The sequence below is a fragment of the Leptopilina boulardi genome, unplaced genomic scaffold (genome assembly GCF_019393585.1).
Source record: "Leptopilina boulardi isolate dan_hultmark-lab unplaced genomic scaffold, ZJU_Lbou_2.1 LbouV2_248, whole genome shotgun sequence".
Taxonomy (NCBI): Eukaryota; Metazoa; Arthropoda; class Insecta; order Hymenoptera; family Figitidae; genus Leptopilina; species Leptopilina boulardi.
Window position 1 is genome coordinate 1,046,391 of NW_026137805.1, and position 16,429 is coordinate 1,062,819.

A 16,429-nucleotide genomic window follows, 5' to 3' on the forward strand; every position below is an offset into this window, starting at 1 on the left:
ATTTAATATACATTACAATTGTATATATATATGGGGGGATAAAATATTTTTACTTTAATTTTTCAAAAGCTTGTTATATAGTATAGATATTAATCGAATTGTCGTTAATTTTAATTATTAACTTCCTTATTGATAATTATTTTGAACAATTATTTTTCACTAAAGAAACTTTTCTTTACGATTGATATAATTCGCGGGTTCATTATGCCAGGTTGAAAAAAAATGGAATATTTGTCTTTTCTAGTTTTCAAAAAAACCCTTGCCTTTCGCACACCATTTTTCGCCATTACTGACTCTTGGTTCCATTTTGAAATATTGTCTTTTCTAGTTTTCGAAGAACCCTTTCTCCTTGCTCTGAAAAAAAATAATTTTTAATTATAAATTTAAAAAATAGTTACACCAAAAATGATTTAAAAACAAAATTATCGTAATACAGTGAAATTTTTGTAGCAAAATATTAGAAAGCATTCTAGTTGGAAAAAAATAGACATATATTAAGAAGGAATCAATTTAATTAAGTTAATTTTAATAATTAACTTCCTTATTGATAATAATTTTGAAAAATTATTTAGTTCGCTGTAAGAGAGAAGGTGAAATGTCGCAATTCCTGTTCTTTGGCAAATTGATATTGAACGTTGTGTAATCATTTTTCAATTAATCAAACTCTGATATGTTTGTTCATATACAAATCGCGAGATTAGTATTAAATTAAATTCACTCTAGTGTGTTTAATTTAACCTAACAGATAGTAAAAAAAAATGGGAGTAATAATCAACTTAATGTTACGGGTCAAAAAGGTTTCTAATTGACAGCGTTTTGTAAGAAAATAAGAATCGTTTCTGTTGAATTTAGAAGAACCTATTGAGGTTATGTTAAATTTCGATTTCTTCTTTCAGGTACAGCAATATGGAAGTCCCTACGATCCCTATTCGTCGTGTAGTCCTCGACTACAATCGGCGGGTTATACGTCAGCATCGGCGAATGCAGCGGCAAACGCTGCAAATTCCAGTGGACTTCATCAGGAGGCAACTGTTTATGTGACTAGCGAACAATTACCACCATTGGCCTCGTCGAGTTCCTCATCACTTCCAACAACAACTGCATCATACACGAGGTATGAGGTCGTACCAAGTTCTTATGCAACGACACACGCTATTCGCACCACATCGAGCAGTAGCAAAGTCCTCACTGTCGATCTACCCAGCCCTGATTCGGGAATTGGCGCCGACGCCGTTACACCGAGGCAAGATCATCATCCACCAACGGCACTTCATCAGGTTTGTCTCTACTTTTATCAAATTACTTCGTTAAAATGACGTAAAGTTTGTTTCACACGTATTCAATAACTTAAAGGTTCATTCATACGTCTATCCGTTGCATAAAGGTCGTTTTACAATTGTTGCGGTAACATAAAGGTTTATTCACAAGTCCATCCGTTGCATAAAGGCCGTTTTACAATTTTGCGGTAACATAAAGGTTTATTCACAAGTCTATCCGTTGCATAAAGGCCGTTTTACAATTTTGCGGTAACATAAAGGTTTATTCACAAGTCCATCCGTTGCATAAAGACCGTTTTACAATTTTGCGGTAACATAAAGGTTTATTCACAAGTTTAAAGGCTGTTTTACAATATCAGTATTAAAACGATAAAAAACAACTTATGAAAAACAGTTTTTTTAGTTTGAAAAAAATAAAAATCGAAGTGTATATGATGAACCAATGTGAGAGTTACGATTGCTCATCTTGAGGCGGAAGGCAATTTGTTCAAAACTCGGGTTCCCTGTGGAATGATATTGTAGATGATAATCTACTGGATATTAGTCTTTGTATATCCACACGTATAGCGCTTTACCTTTTTCTCTTTCGATTGCTCATTGAGTAACGTGTCTCGCCTTATCTCTCATGGTATCTCCACAAACGATCGAGATCAATAGTCTTGCGGGAAAATACGTATAGCAACAGCATATATATATATATATATGCTTCTACATTATTATATTTATACCCCTCTCTTTCCCCCTTTTTTCCTGCCAGTAATTCGCGATAACACCAATCGAGCAATAATAATTTTGACGTATTTATTTGTCTCTTTCCTATATAGCTAATCTAATAAAAAAAAAAAAGAATACGAATATTTTAAAACGAGAAATCATTTCATTTTATGGTATTACACTTTCACAAATTTACCAACAGAAAATGGCTTTAATTTGTCTATTTAATTTCAATTATAGTTATTCAAAAGAAAATAAAGATTCCTTGTAATTTAAACAAGAAAATAGTGGGAATCCCCGATAGATGCGTGTAGAATTCTATAATCGATGGCGAAAAAAATCGATTTCTCGATTAAATCCCTTTTTGATTGGTGGAAATTTATAGGCGCGTTTATTCAAATTCCATAGAATTAAAAATAAATAATTCTTATTTTGATCTTTAAAAAAAATTGTTATTTCTTGCAAAATAAATTGTTTACTTTCTGTCTGATTTTATAATCAGAAATAATAAAAATATTGACTGAAAAAATTTCAAAACAACAAAATAGATAAAAAAAAAATTAATTTAATTAAATATTAATATCTAGTTAAAAAACGATAATGAAAAAAAAATTGTTTGTATTAAATATGGATATTCACTTAATCTACAATTATGTAAATTATTTGAATAAAATTTAAATATAAACGTAATTTTTTTTTGTCTCTCTCGCGGATATAATTCTTTGGATTTTAACATTGTAAGTAATTGATTTGAGCTTGTGTGTTTTTTTTTCTCTCTCTTTCTTCTTCGTTTATGTGCGCCAGTGAATAAGAGTTTACACTTTACGACCCCACGGTGTTTAAAGTTTCTCGAGAGTATATAATATAGAAGATGATCGTCGATGGTAGAGTTTAAAACAAGTGGGTGAGTGGGTGGGACAGGGGAGAGAGAGAAAAAAACGGAGGGGGGGGGCTCGCAAAAAAAACGAAGAATAATGGAAGTTTTGCGGTCTCGTAAAATCAACCGCATCTACAAACCGTGCACGCGTATACCTTCATAGTCGTTAATAATAATAAGTGGTTACCTGTGAAATACCGCGTCTTACGTCTTCATATTCGACAAAATATACTTTTCTCAATATACATTGTCGTTAAAAATTAATATATTCGAAGAAAAAAAATTCACTTAATGAAATCATTTTCTGGGGTTGTAAAAACTAAGCATTAAACTGTTTTTTTTTCTCTTTATCGTGATTATTAATAAATATTTTATATCAATTATATTCTCTATATCAATGAATAGGAAGCTGTGTCAAAGAGAGGAAGCATGATTGGCTTTCTAATATTCACGATAACGGCGCGTAATCACCGCCTTAGAAATTTTACTCTGTTATTACTGGTTATAACGTTAATGCATTTAGAATTAAAAAATTTTTTTTCCATCACGTGAATTAATTTCTATTTCGAAAGATCCATTTTATTTTAATTAACTTTATTTAATTATTATGACTATGCATAGGATAGAATTTTTTTTCAAACACTTTTTTAAAGAAAATTATTTTTTTTCTAGTTTACCCAACCCTGCTTTTAATATTACTACAAAAACAATTTTTTTCTTTCAGTCATCGTTTGATTATACGGAACTATGTCCTGGAGGCAGTGCAACCGCAACGACTGTGGTACTCGAGAGTGGAGCCGTCATTCACCATCAACCACTGCAACTACAATTGCAACAAGGACACACCCAAACCCAAGTTCAAAGAAGTGCTCTCGTCTCAAGTGGTGCAACGACTCCGAATCCAAATCCAAATCCACCAAGGTCACGACCCTGGCACGATTTTGGAAGACAGAACGACGCCGATAAAATACAAATAGCTAAACTGTAAGTTGTGAAAATTTTTCCAAAAAAGGTCCCACATTTTTAAAATGAAGTCAAAATTAAAAAAAAATAAGATAGGAAACATTATAGGCTGCACAAGTTATAATAAGGCACACAAGGTAGGCGGTAAAACTCTATACAGAGCAGGACGTTCACCCGCAGAGTGTTGCACTCAGTTATCTCTCTTTCTCTCTAGAGTTTGTCCGTTGAAAAAAATTGAAATACGAAAGCGTTACCAGTGCCACCTGAGACTTATATCGTTTGGGAAAAAAAATAAGCCTGACCGATACGCTAACTAAACAGGAAAAGTTAAAATAGATATCAACTTCCTCCGGATAGCGAAAAAAAGGAACCCCCTCTCAATTCTAACTGTTTTCGGCAGCCTATCACACAACTTCCTCGTCTTATCACCATTTGATGACAAATTGCATTCTAAAGTTGAATAAAAAATTTCAATTTTAAAAAAGTCGATAAAAAAAAATTAACGATGTAATGCAATAATAATAATAGTAAATGTATTAAGTAACAATGCCCAGCCCGTATGACATTCCATTCGGATCATTCCCACGCGCCAATCATTAATCTTCGACCCATTGCAGTTACGCACCCTACGGCTTCAAGTACCACCTGGAGTCGCCAATCAGTACATCGCAACGCCGCGAGGACGATAGAATAACCTACATCAATAAGGGTCAATTTTATGGCATCACATTGGATTATGTACCGGATCCAGACAAACCTCAACTTAAACCGGGCCAGACTGTCAAGGTAAGAAGACATTTTTTTTGTTACATTTTTATTTGCCAGCAGGAGGAAAACGAGATCGTTTGTTCTAGTCACTCTAATTGGCTGAATATCTTCATACCGTTAACAGTTGGCGACCCTATAAATAGCGTTAACATTTTTGTTTTTCTCTCTCTCTCTCGAGAGTTACGACTTCCTCGTTTAATTACTAATCGAACTTCTTCTCTCCACCCTCTGAATAGCCACTGATTATTTACGAGCTTGCAGACAACTTGGTTAGAGGAGAGACAACTCGAGCGAACAAGTCGACTATATCTATGTACGCTGTTAGGAATATCGGTTGTCAATTTTTGTTAACTAGGAAGCCAAGACCACGGGAGATAAAATATTTCCTCTACGTGGTTCATTAACGTAATTGTTAATTTTATAATAATTTTCCGTTTTTTTTTGAAAATTCAATTTGTTAATTTTTTAAAAAAGGGATTTTAATATTTAAAGTAAAAATTTAGATGCACATGATAAGGTAATTTTAAAAATCACATGGATGATTTATACCCAGTGTGTACTTTAAGGGTTAAGGTGGTACGAAAAGAAAATTTTACATTGCTTCACTACTGTAGGATAGAAGATTTTTGGGGTTGCTGATTATGAATTGAAGTCAAATTTTAGAAATTCAAAATAGCGGTCGAAAAATCACTCAGGGGTTTTTGGGGTTGATGATTACGAATACACAGTAAAATTTTCAAAATCTAAAATTGCGGATTCAATGTGGAGGATAAAAATATAAAAATCAAACCGATTTGCTTAAAAATCGTCACTCGTGGGTTTTGGATCGGATCCAATATAGAGAACAAAAAAAATTCATTTTAAAAATTGTCTTTTCTAGTTTTCAAAAAAACCCTTGCCTTTCGCACACTATTTTTTTCGCCATTACTGACTCTTGGTTCCATTTTAAAAATTGTCTTTTCTAGTTTTCAAAAAAACCCTTGCCTTTCGCACACTATTTTTTTCGCCATTACTGACTCTTGGTTCCATTTTAAAAATTGTCTTTTCTAGTTTTCAAAAACACCCTTGCCTTTCGCACACTATTTTTTGTCGCCATTACTGACTCTTGGTTCCATTTTCAAAATTGTCTTTTCTAGTTTTCGAAAAATCCTTTCTCCTCGCACTGAAAAAAAAATTTTATTAATAAAATTAAAAAATAGGTATTCCAAAAATTGGAGCAAAATATTAGAAAGCATTTTAGTCAGAATTTAAAAATCCAAAATGGCTGATTAACCATTAAACGGATTAACCATTTTGAATTTTTTAAATCTAACTAAAAATGAAACCCAAAATTGTTTTTCCGTGTTATAATTATTGAACAAATACAATTGGAAATTAATTATAATGTCACTATTGGTATATGTATAGCGAGTCGCTTTTTCTATATATAGATTATAAACTATTCGCCCATTCACCCGAATCACGAAAAATTACCTCCCTATCTCTCACGCACACGAGACTCATTTGCGCACTGCAAGAGATGCCGATATCGTGTTGCGGGATATGTGATATTATATATATTTATATATTGTATATGTATATAATAAGACACGTTGTGTGTTTATACCGTGATCGAGAAAGTTCTCCCAAGTGTCGAGACCATTAATATCAAGCGGGCCTCCCCTTGAGGGCGAATTTGATCGTTTTATTTAATTCAACAAACATATAGCCTTATGTCTATGACGCTCATTAACATAACTTCTCGTTTGTTACATAAGTAATACACGTCCGCCGGCATGCTTTTGTGACCAATCGCCGCGGTAGTTCACCAGATCTTCTCATTATAAAGGAAAAATTCGCATATATAGTTTATAAATAAAGTCTAACTGTACTATTAATACAGTTCCTGTTCTTTAGAAGGTTCTTGCCATTTGTTATAAAGTAAAAACTGACAAATGAGATAAGAACAAAAAAAAACATTTCTTGAGGCCTTTTACAATATTTCCTTGTGATCTCATTTTAATAGGTTAAGTTTCCCTTTGCGAATTTCCGTTCATAAAGATTAGAAATTATTTTTTATAATTGAGAGAGAGAGAAAAAAAACCCCGTAATCGGTTACAAGACGAAGAACATGTTCCTTTAGAAGGGAAAAGGTAGCGATATCACTTACGAGTAAAGGGAAGAGATTTTTTTTTTAATAAAATATGTTTGTGATCTAGAAACTCGGTTATACAACTCTCTTCGAACTAGTTCTAAATCATTAACATACGTTGACAACATATGTATATATTGTTCCTTATCAGGGGCTGAATTAATGGCGTATGATACGTCTCAATACTTCCTGCTGGTCAAAATAACAACAAAACGAAAAATATATGTATATATAATTTATACATGTTTGATTAAATTAAATATATATATATGTATCTCTTTAGTTGCGCAATAGATCGCGACACAAAAACTGATAATTTTTTTTTCCTTTCTCTATAAATAGAGTGTCGTGATGCTAATGTTCCGAGAGGAAAAGAGTCCAGAAGATGAAATTAAATCCTGGCAATTTTGGCACGCGAGACAACATTCAGCGAAACAACGGATTCTAGATGCTGGTGAGTTTATTTGAAAATTGAATTTAAAAAATCAGACGCTGTTTTTCACTCTACGTTGACTAAAATTTGATACTTTTTTTTTAAACAAGCTGCAAATTTTTTCCTATATGGATAATGGTAGGTAAAAAAGGTAAACGTTTTTTGTTTTAGATTTGTAATTGCAATGTTTTTTTTTTAGATACGAAAAATAGTGTGGGACTTGTTGGATGTATTGAAGAAGTTGCGCACAACGCTATAGCAGTTTATTGGAATCCTTTGGAATCATCAGCTAAGGTATGGAAAAAAAAGATTTACCTGGAACAACGAAACGTTTCCCCGTAGAAAAAGTCGATCAAATTGGTATAATAATTTTTTTTTGTTTGCTGCAGATCAACGTTGCTGTCCAGTGTCTAAGCACGGATTTCTCGAGTCAAAAAGGAGTCAAGGGACTTCCTCTACATATTCAAATAGATACATACGAAGAACCACCACCACATGCTCACACTTATACACCACCATCTCACAGGGGTTACTGTCAAATTAAAGTCTTCTGCGATAAGGTATTTTTAAATTTCTCCTTTTTACAATAAAAAATGTTTTTTTTTTGAAATTTCTTATTGCAAATACAACAACAAATGGGAAAAATCTTTTCTATTTTCAGGGAGCGGAGAGAAAAACCCGTGACGAGGAAAGGCGAGCGGCAAAGAGAAAAATGACAGCAACGGGGAGAAAGAAATTGGATGAACTTTATCATTCGGTGACGGAGAGAAGTGAATTTTATTGTATGGCCGATCTTCATAAACCACCAGTGTTATTTACACCACCGGCGGAACATGCTATTGATAAGGTACAATTTTTTTCATCTTTAAATCAACGTCAACAAAATTTACTCGAATTTCCCAATCGCCATTTGTCATAAGCAGTTATCATTATTATTCATCATTAATATAAAACAAACCTTTTTTTCTTTCTTCACTGCGATGACTTAGTTTATCACCTTCCAAAATTGAAATGCACTATGTCAGGATTATCTGGAAAAAAAATAAAAAATTAATTATTAACTTTAATTATTAATTGGAAGTGTGAATGTTTATATAAAACCAAATCCACAAGACAAAAAATTGCAAACTTAATTTTTTTCACGACAGTTCTCAACGATGGAGTTGTCGGGATTCTATGGAAGTGGAAGTGGAGGGAACGGAGGTGACACAGACACCTCCTCCCTGAGTAATGGTGAGGGCGGTGGATTAAAAGCAGGTGGCAGCAGTCCATATCCCTCATGTGGGGGAAGACCAAGTTTGCCGGCCCTCAAATTTCACAATCATTTTCCACCCGACAATTTGAGTTCCCTTCACGACAAAAAGGACTCATTGCTGATGCAGGTACAGGAACTTCAGGGTTCCGTTCTTCAAAATGTACAACCTCAAGGTATACCAACTGGTGCCGTTGTCACTGGTAATGTTGGAAATCGATTACACCTATCGCAACAACATCTACGCGGAAGTGAAGCCGAGGAACGTGTTATGCTCTACGTACGCCAGGAGGCTGACGACGTTTATACTCCGCTTCACGTCACCCCACCAACCGTTCAAGGACTTCTCAATGCTGTAAGGAATTTTTTTTTAAAAGATTTCACAGGGTTTTTTTTTTTTTGTTTTCCAAAGTGGTGTTTGATTAAGATCTTGCTGACAATAATTTATTTTGAGAATACTCTTGAAAATACTATTCCATTTTTTCTTTTTATATAAATTTTTTTTGTTTTTTCTCATTTTTATTTTAGTTTTCAAGATCTTTTTTATTGGAGAAAAAGCCATATAGATTTCCCGATTATGCTTTTTGAAAAAAAAACATTTTTCTACTTGAATTTTTATAAAACATTTTCTTTAAATTAATTTGAAAATACCATTTCCTTATCCAGGGGGAAATCTATATGGCTTTGTCTTTTACATGATGCACAATTTTTAAAAGATAAAAAAAAAATTCTTAATCTCTGTATCATGAACTGCTGATGTTAGTTGTAGATATGCTGGAGCTGAAAATTCGCCACCTTACTATTTCACAGTAAGTACTTGACAAAATAAAATAAAGCCTTCTTCAGCAGCTCATGTTACGAAGAATGAATCTAACACTCTCTAACATCCGAAATATTGTAGTCTCAAAAAAAAAGTTTTTGCCATTTTTTCATAAAAATTCGAATTTGGTAACATAACCTCAAAAAATATCCTTACAAAAATCACCTACCAGATGTTGTAAAATCACCTTTAAACTCTCATTAATTTTTCTGATTGGTTGGTAATGTTACCGGTAATATTATCAACCAACCAGAATATTTAGAGGTTATGTTAATTTTAATATTTAAGAATCAAAATTCTCTTTTTGATAATTTAATTTCCAGTTAAATAAAAATAAATCTGATTCATACAAAAAAATATTTCGGATGTAGAGGATGCTTTTCTTGTATATCTAAAACTGTTAATTAAAAAAAAAGTCGTTAAGGCTTTATTAATTTTAAAAAGGCTTAATCAAACTCCACTTCCTCTGATTTTCAAAAAAAAAAAAAAAAAAACACAAAAAAGTAGTAAATAATTTTTCTACACAAACACATCGGACGGGATGTAATAGTCACAAAATATTTTTCCCCTCATGGTGTTGTTTGTCTTAAAATAATTATGTCTTCATTAATATTGTTGGCAAGATCTCAAAAACAAAAAAACAAACAATGAGATCTAACATTTAATTATTATTATTAAAACATTGCATGTTTATTCGCAAAAATTCCATTAATTAATATATCCGATCGCCGTTTCCATTTGCTAATTAATAATAATTCAATGCGCATGCGCCCAAATCATTCCTTTAGACCCTTTATTAATATTATTATAATCATGTATTACATTCCTCAATGAAATTAACTTGGAAATACGAAGCAAAAAAAAGTGCTTTTTTGGTTTAAGAAAGATATATATACTCGTTAGGAGAAAAAAGTGGAAAGACAAAAAAAAAATTTGGCCTCTTATTTTTCATTATTTTCTCAATTCTTACATTTTTTTTCACATATATATCATGATGGAATTCATATTTTAGTTTCAGGGGGTTTTTTTACACGGCACTAAGTCTTGGTTAACAATAATTACAATGTTGATAGGTTTCATAATAGTTTATAGATTATGTTTAGTTAAAAATGATTTTAGCCAAAAGTATACTATCAGTTTTTTTAACTATACGGACAAACAGACAACTTGTGGACGTACCTTAATCTAACTAAATTATACTGCGCATGCGTCATAGATCTTATCAAAACAGCGTATTTCAAATTTTTTTTATCTATTACTTTTAACACATTTTAGAATAATTATAATAATTATAAAAACAATATTAATAATTAAAAAATTATCAAAAATTTACGTTAAAAAGAAATTGATGGTTAAATTTTACTTTTCTAATCAGGACCATGTGCCGTGTGAATTTTTTTAATTATTGTCAAAAAAAAAATTTTGAACAAGCGCTTCTTACGGTTTTTGAGAAAAAAAAATTTTTGTTATCTAGTAGAAAAGCGGCAAAACCCACTTTGTCAAAATTCTAATATTCTACTTTTTTCTATTTTACAGATTGAGTCAAAGTACAAAATTGCATCCTCGAGTATTAATAACCTCTATCGCAAAAACACAAAGGGGTAAGTTTAAGTAGAGTGTCATCTTTACTTGCATGCACTCCTCACTTTGGTGCATGACATATAAACGGTGACATATTTTTGCGCTTGACTCAATATTGACTTTGAGAAAGCAACGCATGCGCTAAAAATTAGTTTTGAATTTCTTCTTTTTTTTTACTTTCTTCCTGCACGTTTATTTTACTAATAAAAAAAACCCTTCCCACACCTTTTAACACATTGTGCCATTGAAGCTTTTATAATTTAATAATTTTTCATTCTTAAAGTATCTCCACAATGAAATTTGAGCGCTTGCGCTGTATCGAGATGCGCGCGCATCTATTGTTCTACGCATGCGGAACATGTGCGTACGCATCTCGATACAGTGCAATCGTTCAACTTTTTATTGTGGAGATACCTTTATGCTTTGCACGCCTATCACTTTATCATAAACAATTTTTAACAGAAAAACAATTTTTTTTTTGCTAATCATATACACACTTTCTCTATTTCTGTCTGTCTGTCTGTCTGTTTGTTTCTCTATCTTTTCCTTTTTATATTTCTAATAATCGGTTAATAAAAAAATTTAATTGTCAATTAATGTCAATGACGAGCTTTGCTTTTCATAAAATTCAGTAACAGATAAAAAAAATACCTGCACGTACTTTTGACTCGAATCTACAACAACAAGAAATTAAATTTTCTCTTTTTTGAGAAAATTTAGCAAATTTTTTTTTTTTGTAATTATGAAATCAGAGCACAAATTTGGTGTTGAGTTTTGAAATTTTATTTTTCAAAATATTGTGCAGAAAATAGTGGAGTGAATTATTTGCGTCATTTTCGTTTTGATATCTATAATAATAAATATATAAATCGAATGATTTCAAGTTTAAGTTTTTTGTATCTTTCTGTTACAGACTCTTGTCTCTAGTGGATTTATAGATGCGGCTTTAAAAGACATTCAGAAAAACATTATTTTTTTTTAATTTGTTAAAAAAAAATTTATTTTCAAAATTTTAAAAAATTTTTAATTTAAAAAACTATTTTAGCCAATAAAATTGTTTATATTTTTATGATTAAAAAAAAAAAAAACATTTTTCTGAATGTATTTAAAATAAATTTTCGATATTATATCTCATAGATTTTTCCTTTTTTCACTTAAATGCATATTTCTTTAATTAAAATCTTGCACACTTCGCGTTGACATTTTTCTATTATATCGATTAGTATTTCGATTATCGATTGATACTATCGACTAATACCTCGATTATTATTTCGATATATTGAATGGTATTATCGATACTATCGACTAGTACTTCGATATATCGATTGATACTATCGACTGATACTTCGATATATCGATTATTACTATCGACTAGTACTTCGATATATCGATTAATAGTTTGATAAATCGATTGATACTATCGATTGGTACTTCGAAATATCGATTAATATTTCGATATATCGATTGATATTTTCGATACTATTGACTAGTACTTCGATATATCAATTGATATTATCGATACTACCGACTAGTACTTCGATATATCGATTAATATTTCGATATTATGTATAATTTTTTTCTTTTTAGAAACAAAAAAAAATTGTCAATATAAATAATCTCTTAAATAGTCAAAATTTAAAAATTTCTGACAAAAATTAATTTGCATTTTTAAAAAATTATTGTTTCAGAATTACAGCGAAAATTGATGACGATATGATTCGCTACTACGTGGACGAGGACCTCTTCCTATTTCAGGTTAGCCATTCGCGGATAAAATCTGATTCCGTCACAGACAGAAATCACAATCCAGGCTCACCTGACGATCAAGATACAGGGGATCCCCCAAATCCCGGTTACGATGTGACATTTATTGAATTACAAACATCACCAATTCAACTTCCACAATCGCCATCTGCGCATGCGCATTCACACATGCACGACGCCGGTAATACGTGAGGAATATATTTCGTCAACATACGCAATTTTTGTAAATAGGAACAAAATAATAGATCTCCGCCCCTCTTTTCCCAAAAAAAAAAAAAAAAAAAACTTACACACATACATACAAACACAGGGATCACATATTAGGAAAATGGCGGCAAATTTTTTTTTTTTGATAAACATGTTTCCAACATAAAAAAAAAATTAGCGCCAAAATTTAAAATTATTACTATTAATCGCTCTATTAAATAGTGGTGGAAAATTTAAATAATTTTTTGGCGGGGAAAATTTAAATACTTAGCGCGTCAAATATGGCGCGAAATTCAAAAAGTGCCAATCTACAATGAATTAAATAAAAAAACGGTGGTGATGTGGTGAAACTTGAAATGTGAATTCTTTATACTAATGAATGTGACAAAAAAAAATGAAGAGAAAAAAAACAATCAAGTGGACCGTTTTAAAAAAAAAATGTAAATCAAGCCAAGCAATCATTGCTCTCGTTAAGATAGTTTTTATTTGTTAGTTTAGATAGATAGCCCAGATCGTATAGTTAAATCAATCAAAATTGATTTTAGGTCGACGTTATATATTTTTTTTAAAAAAAGAAAATAATGAAGAAATAAAGTACGTATGACGTATGTGTATGAAATTTTTCAATTTTAGTTATTAAATCATTTTTGTTTAAGACTTTGGTAAGTGTGTGAGAGAGAGAGAGAGAGAGAAAAAAAGAAAGTTTAATTAAAGTTAAGAAGTGCTTTGAATTTTAATATTTGTACTGAAGGAGAGAGACAATGAAATAACGACCGTTAGGTGTGTGAGAGAGAAAGACATATCTGAATCTTTCCCAAAGTTTCGTCTCAAGTGCTCATTAAACGTTATTAGTTTACAATAATTTTACAAAAAAAAAAAAAAATAACATTCCCAATTTAAAAAGTTAAGGAATTTTTAAACATTTTCTTTTATCAAAATTTTATACTTTTATATTGATACAACTTGATAAAAAAAATTAGCAATTGACATAACCTCGAAAAAATAATTTTTTTCTCGTTATTTTTGAAAAATGCTATTTTTCAATTTTTAATACTTACTGTTTTTAAAAATTACCGTTTTTAAGATTTAAAAAAAAATTCTGTTCACTGTTAAAAATAATACTTTATTTTATCTTTTTCCTTACAGAAAAATGTATAAGAAAAATTATATTAAAAGGTAATTCCCCGATGGTCAATGGCTTTTTCAATTGTTGCCAATATACATTTGGTCAATGCTTATCAGTGTTGCCAATCTAATGAGATCTATCTGAAATTTGGCGCCAAATTCAAAAGTATAAAATTTCGATAAAATAAATAAGTGTAAAAATATCGAAATCTGGAATTATTATATTATAATTATTAGTAAATTTATATTATTATAATTATAAATATAATTATAAATATAATTATACATATAATTATAAGCATAATTATAAATATAATTACCATTAATAATTATTATATAAAATTCCTGAAACTATTAAATTGTATCTGCCTTAAAAAAAATTATAAATTATTGTAATTCTTTATAACTAAACATTTTTTTGCGACAATAACAAACTAATCAAAATGACTGTAAGCCAATAATTTTTTTTTTCTTCCGAAAAATCGCGCTAGTTTAAAACAAGATAGTTCCGTTAGGTTAGAATAGATTTTACATACATTGAATCACACACACACACATTTATATAATAATAATAATAGCATATAATATGTTTAAAAAGTTCTTACACGTCGTACCAATATCAAAGCAACGATCAAAATACGCTTGTAAAATGCATATTATTATTATTGAGTATACTATATTTTGTTACATTTATTTGTCAAAACAACATATAGATATTATTATTATTTTTATTATTATTATTATTATTATTTTTATTATTATTGATTCTATTGTCTTCAAGAGCTACGTACGGTATAATTGTTATTTTTATACATATACGAACTGAGGGAGAAAAAGAGAAATGAAAAAAGAACACTATTTTACGTCTGTGTGAGTGTTTTTTTGTGCGAGAAGGAGATAAAAATTTGGCAAAGATTTACTTATTAGTGTTGGACCATGACAATTTATCGTATAAGCAATTTTTTTTAAACTTCTTGCTCGCGGAGCCACGAAGTCAAAGAATTTATTATGATTATTATTATTACTATTATATGTTTGGTCGATGCTAGAGATTGAATTTTTTTTTTAACTTTCACAATTATTTCTTTGTTGAATAGTGATTATCGAGAAATATTAATTTTCAAGTTTTGTAAATGATTTTTTAATGAAATGGCGGGGTTAATTAATTATTTTTTTTTTTTTACTTTTTAATGAAGTTATTAACTAAATTTTTATTATTATTATTATTATTTTGAAAAGTTATTGTCTTATGATACGATAAGATGTTATAAAAATTTTTTTAGAGTTTAAATTTTTTTAGACGAAAAGAAAAATGTTTTTTTGACGAAATTTGTTTTATTAAAAAAAAGTAGTTATTGGCTAAATTTTATTTTTTAATTTTTTTTATTGGCATAGAGAAGATATTTTTTTTTTTTTTAATTGTTTCCCATAAAAATTGTGTTTTTAATTTAAGGTGGAATCCCAGTGTATAGGAAAAAATTTCAATATTTAAATATTGATCTAAAAAATATATTTTAATAAATGTATTTTAATAAACACAGTAATTATCAATAAACAAAAATAGTAAAAAAAAAAACAAATAATAAAATATTAAATACAATAGTAAAAATTTAATAATGGAAAAAAATTAATTTACACAGTGGGATTTCCCCTTAAGGTGCCAAAGTGATATTAAATAAATTGAATGTGAAAATAATTTTTTTTTCTAGATTATAAGTTATTTTTGGAGAAAATTTTTCTCTCGCATTGATCATTTATTCGCGGGCAGAATTTGTCGGAGCCATGTTTTTATAAATATATGCTACTATTATTATAATTAATTATTATTAATTAATTATATAAAAATATAAATATATATATATTATTATAAATAGAAATCGAGCGTGTAAAGAAAAAAAAAGCTCAATTCGAAATGAAAGATACAAAAAAAATAGAAAATATTTTATATTTCTTCAAGAGTCTGCGATTTTAGATAAAAAAAAATGAAAAAAATATGTATTTTCTCGTTATTTTTTGGTCGAAAACGCGTGAATGCGACGTTTCTTTTTTTATGTAAATGTGAATCATTTTTTTTTTTTTTGACCGTTTGTATGTTGGAACACGATCGATTTAATCTGTTATAGATCGTTTTTCCCTTTCTCTCCCCCCCCCATAAGCTTAAATAACTTTTTAGTTTATACAGTGTAGTTTGATCGATTAGTGTCGCATAGTCTACTGATCGATTTATGGATCATGAGTAAAAAAAATAGAGAAAGAGAGCGAGAGAGAGAGAGAGAGAAAGAGAGCGAATAATAAAATAGCGAAAAAAATGAATAATAATGAATGTTTTATTGTCGCGACGTCTTGCCAACGTGAGATTGTGCCAGAGGTGATATTATATTATTACGATGTTTATTAAAAGATAAAAAAAAACAATAAATATTATATTAGTACGTTTTATAAATTACTTTTATTATTATTTTTTATTAACCCCCTTTGAGAATCCTTTTAAATTTAATTTAAAAAGAAAAAATTTAT

General features: G+C 29.8%; 1 protein-coding gene across 5 annotated transcripts in view; it reads left to right on the forward strand.

Annotated features, from left to right (window-relative positions):
* The window catches only part of LOC127280490 (uncharacterized), a 147,030-nt gene extending 130,675 nt beyond the window's left edge, over positions 1-16,355 (forward strand). For 3 of the 5 annotated variants that reach the window (XM_051303505.1, XM_051303507.1, XM_051303506.1), the window contains 10 exons: positions 897-1,277; positions 3,593-3,852; positions 4,449-4,617; positions 7,073-7,184; positions 7,363-7,457; positions 7,553-7,723; positions 7,825-8,010; positions 8,312-8,770; positions 10,772-10,836; positions 12,505-16,355. In XM_051303505.1, the coding sequence (XP_051159462.1) occupies positions 897-1,277; positions 3,593-3,852; positions 4,449-4,617; positions 7,073-7,184; positions 7,363-7,457; positions 7,553-7,723; positions 7,825-8,010; positions 8,312-8,770; positions 10,772-10,836; positions 12,505-12,772 (2,166 nt within the window). In that variant the 3' untranslated portion in view covers positions 12,773-16,355. Of the gene's footprint in view, positions 1-896; positions 1,278-3,592; positions 3,853-4,448; positions 4,618-7,072; positions 7,185-7,362; positions 7,458-7,552; positions 7,724-7,824; positions 8,011-8,311; positions 8,771-9,178; positions 9,225-10,771; positions 10,837-12,504 lie in introns of those variants that run through there. The other 2 variants (XM_051303509.1, XM_051303508.1) reach the window with 2 other exon arrangements.
* The last annotated feature ends 74 nt before the right edge of the window (positions 16,356-16,429 follow it).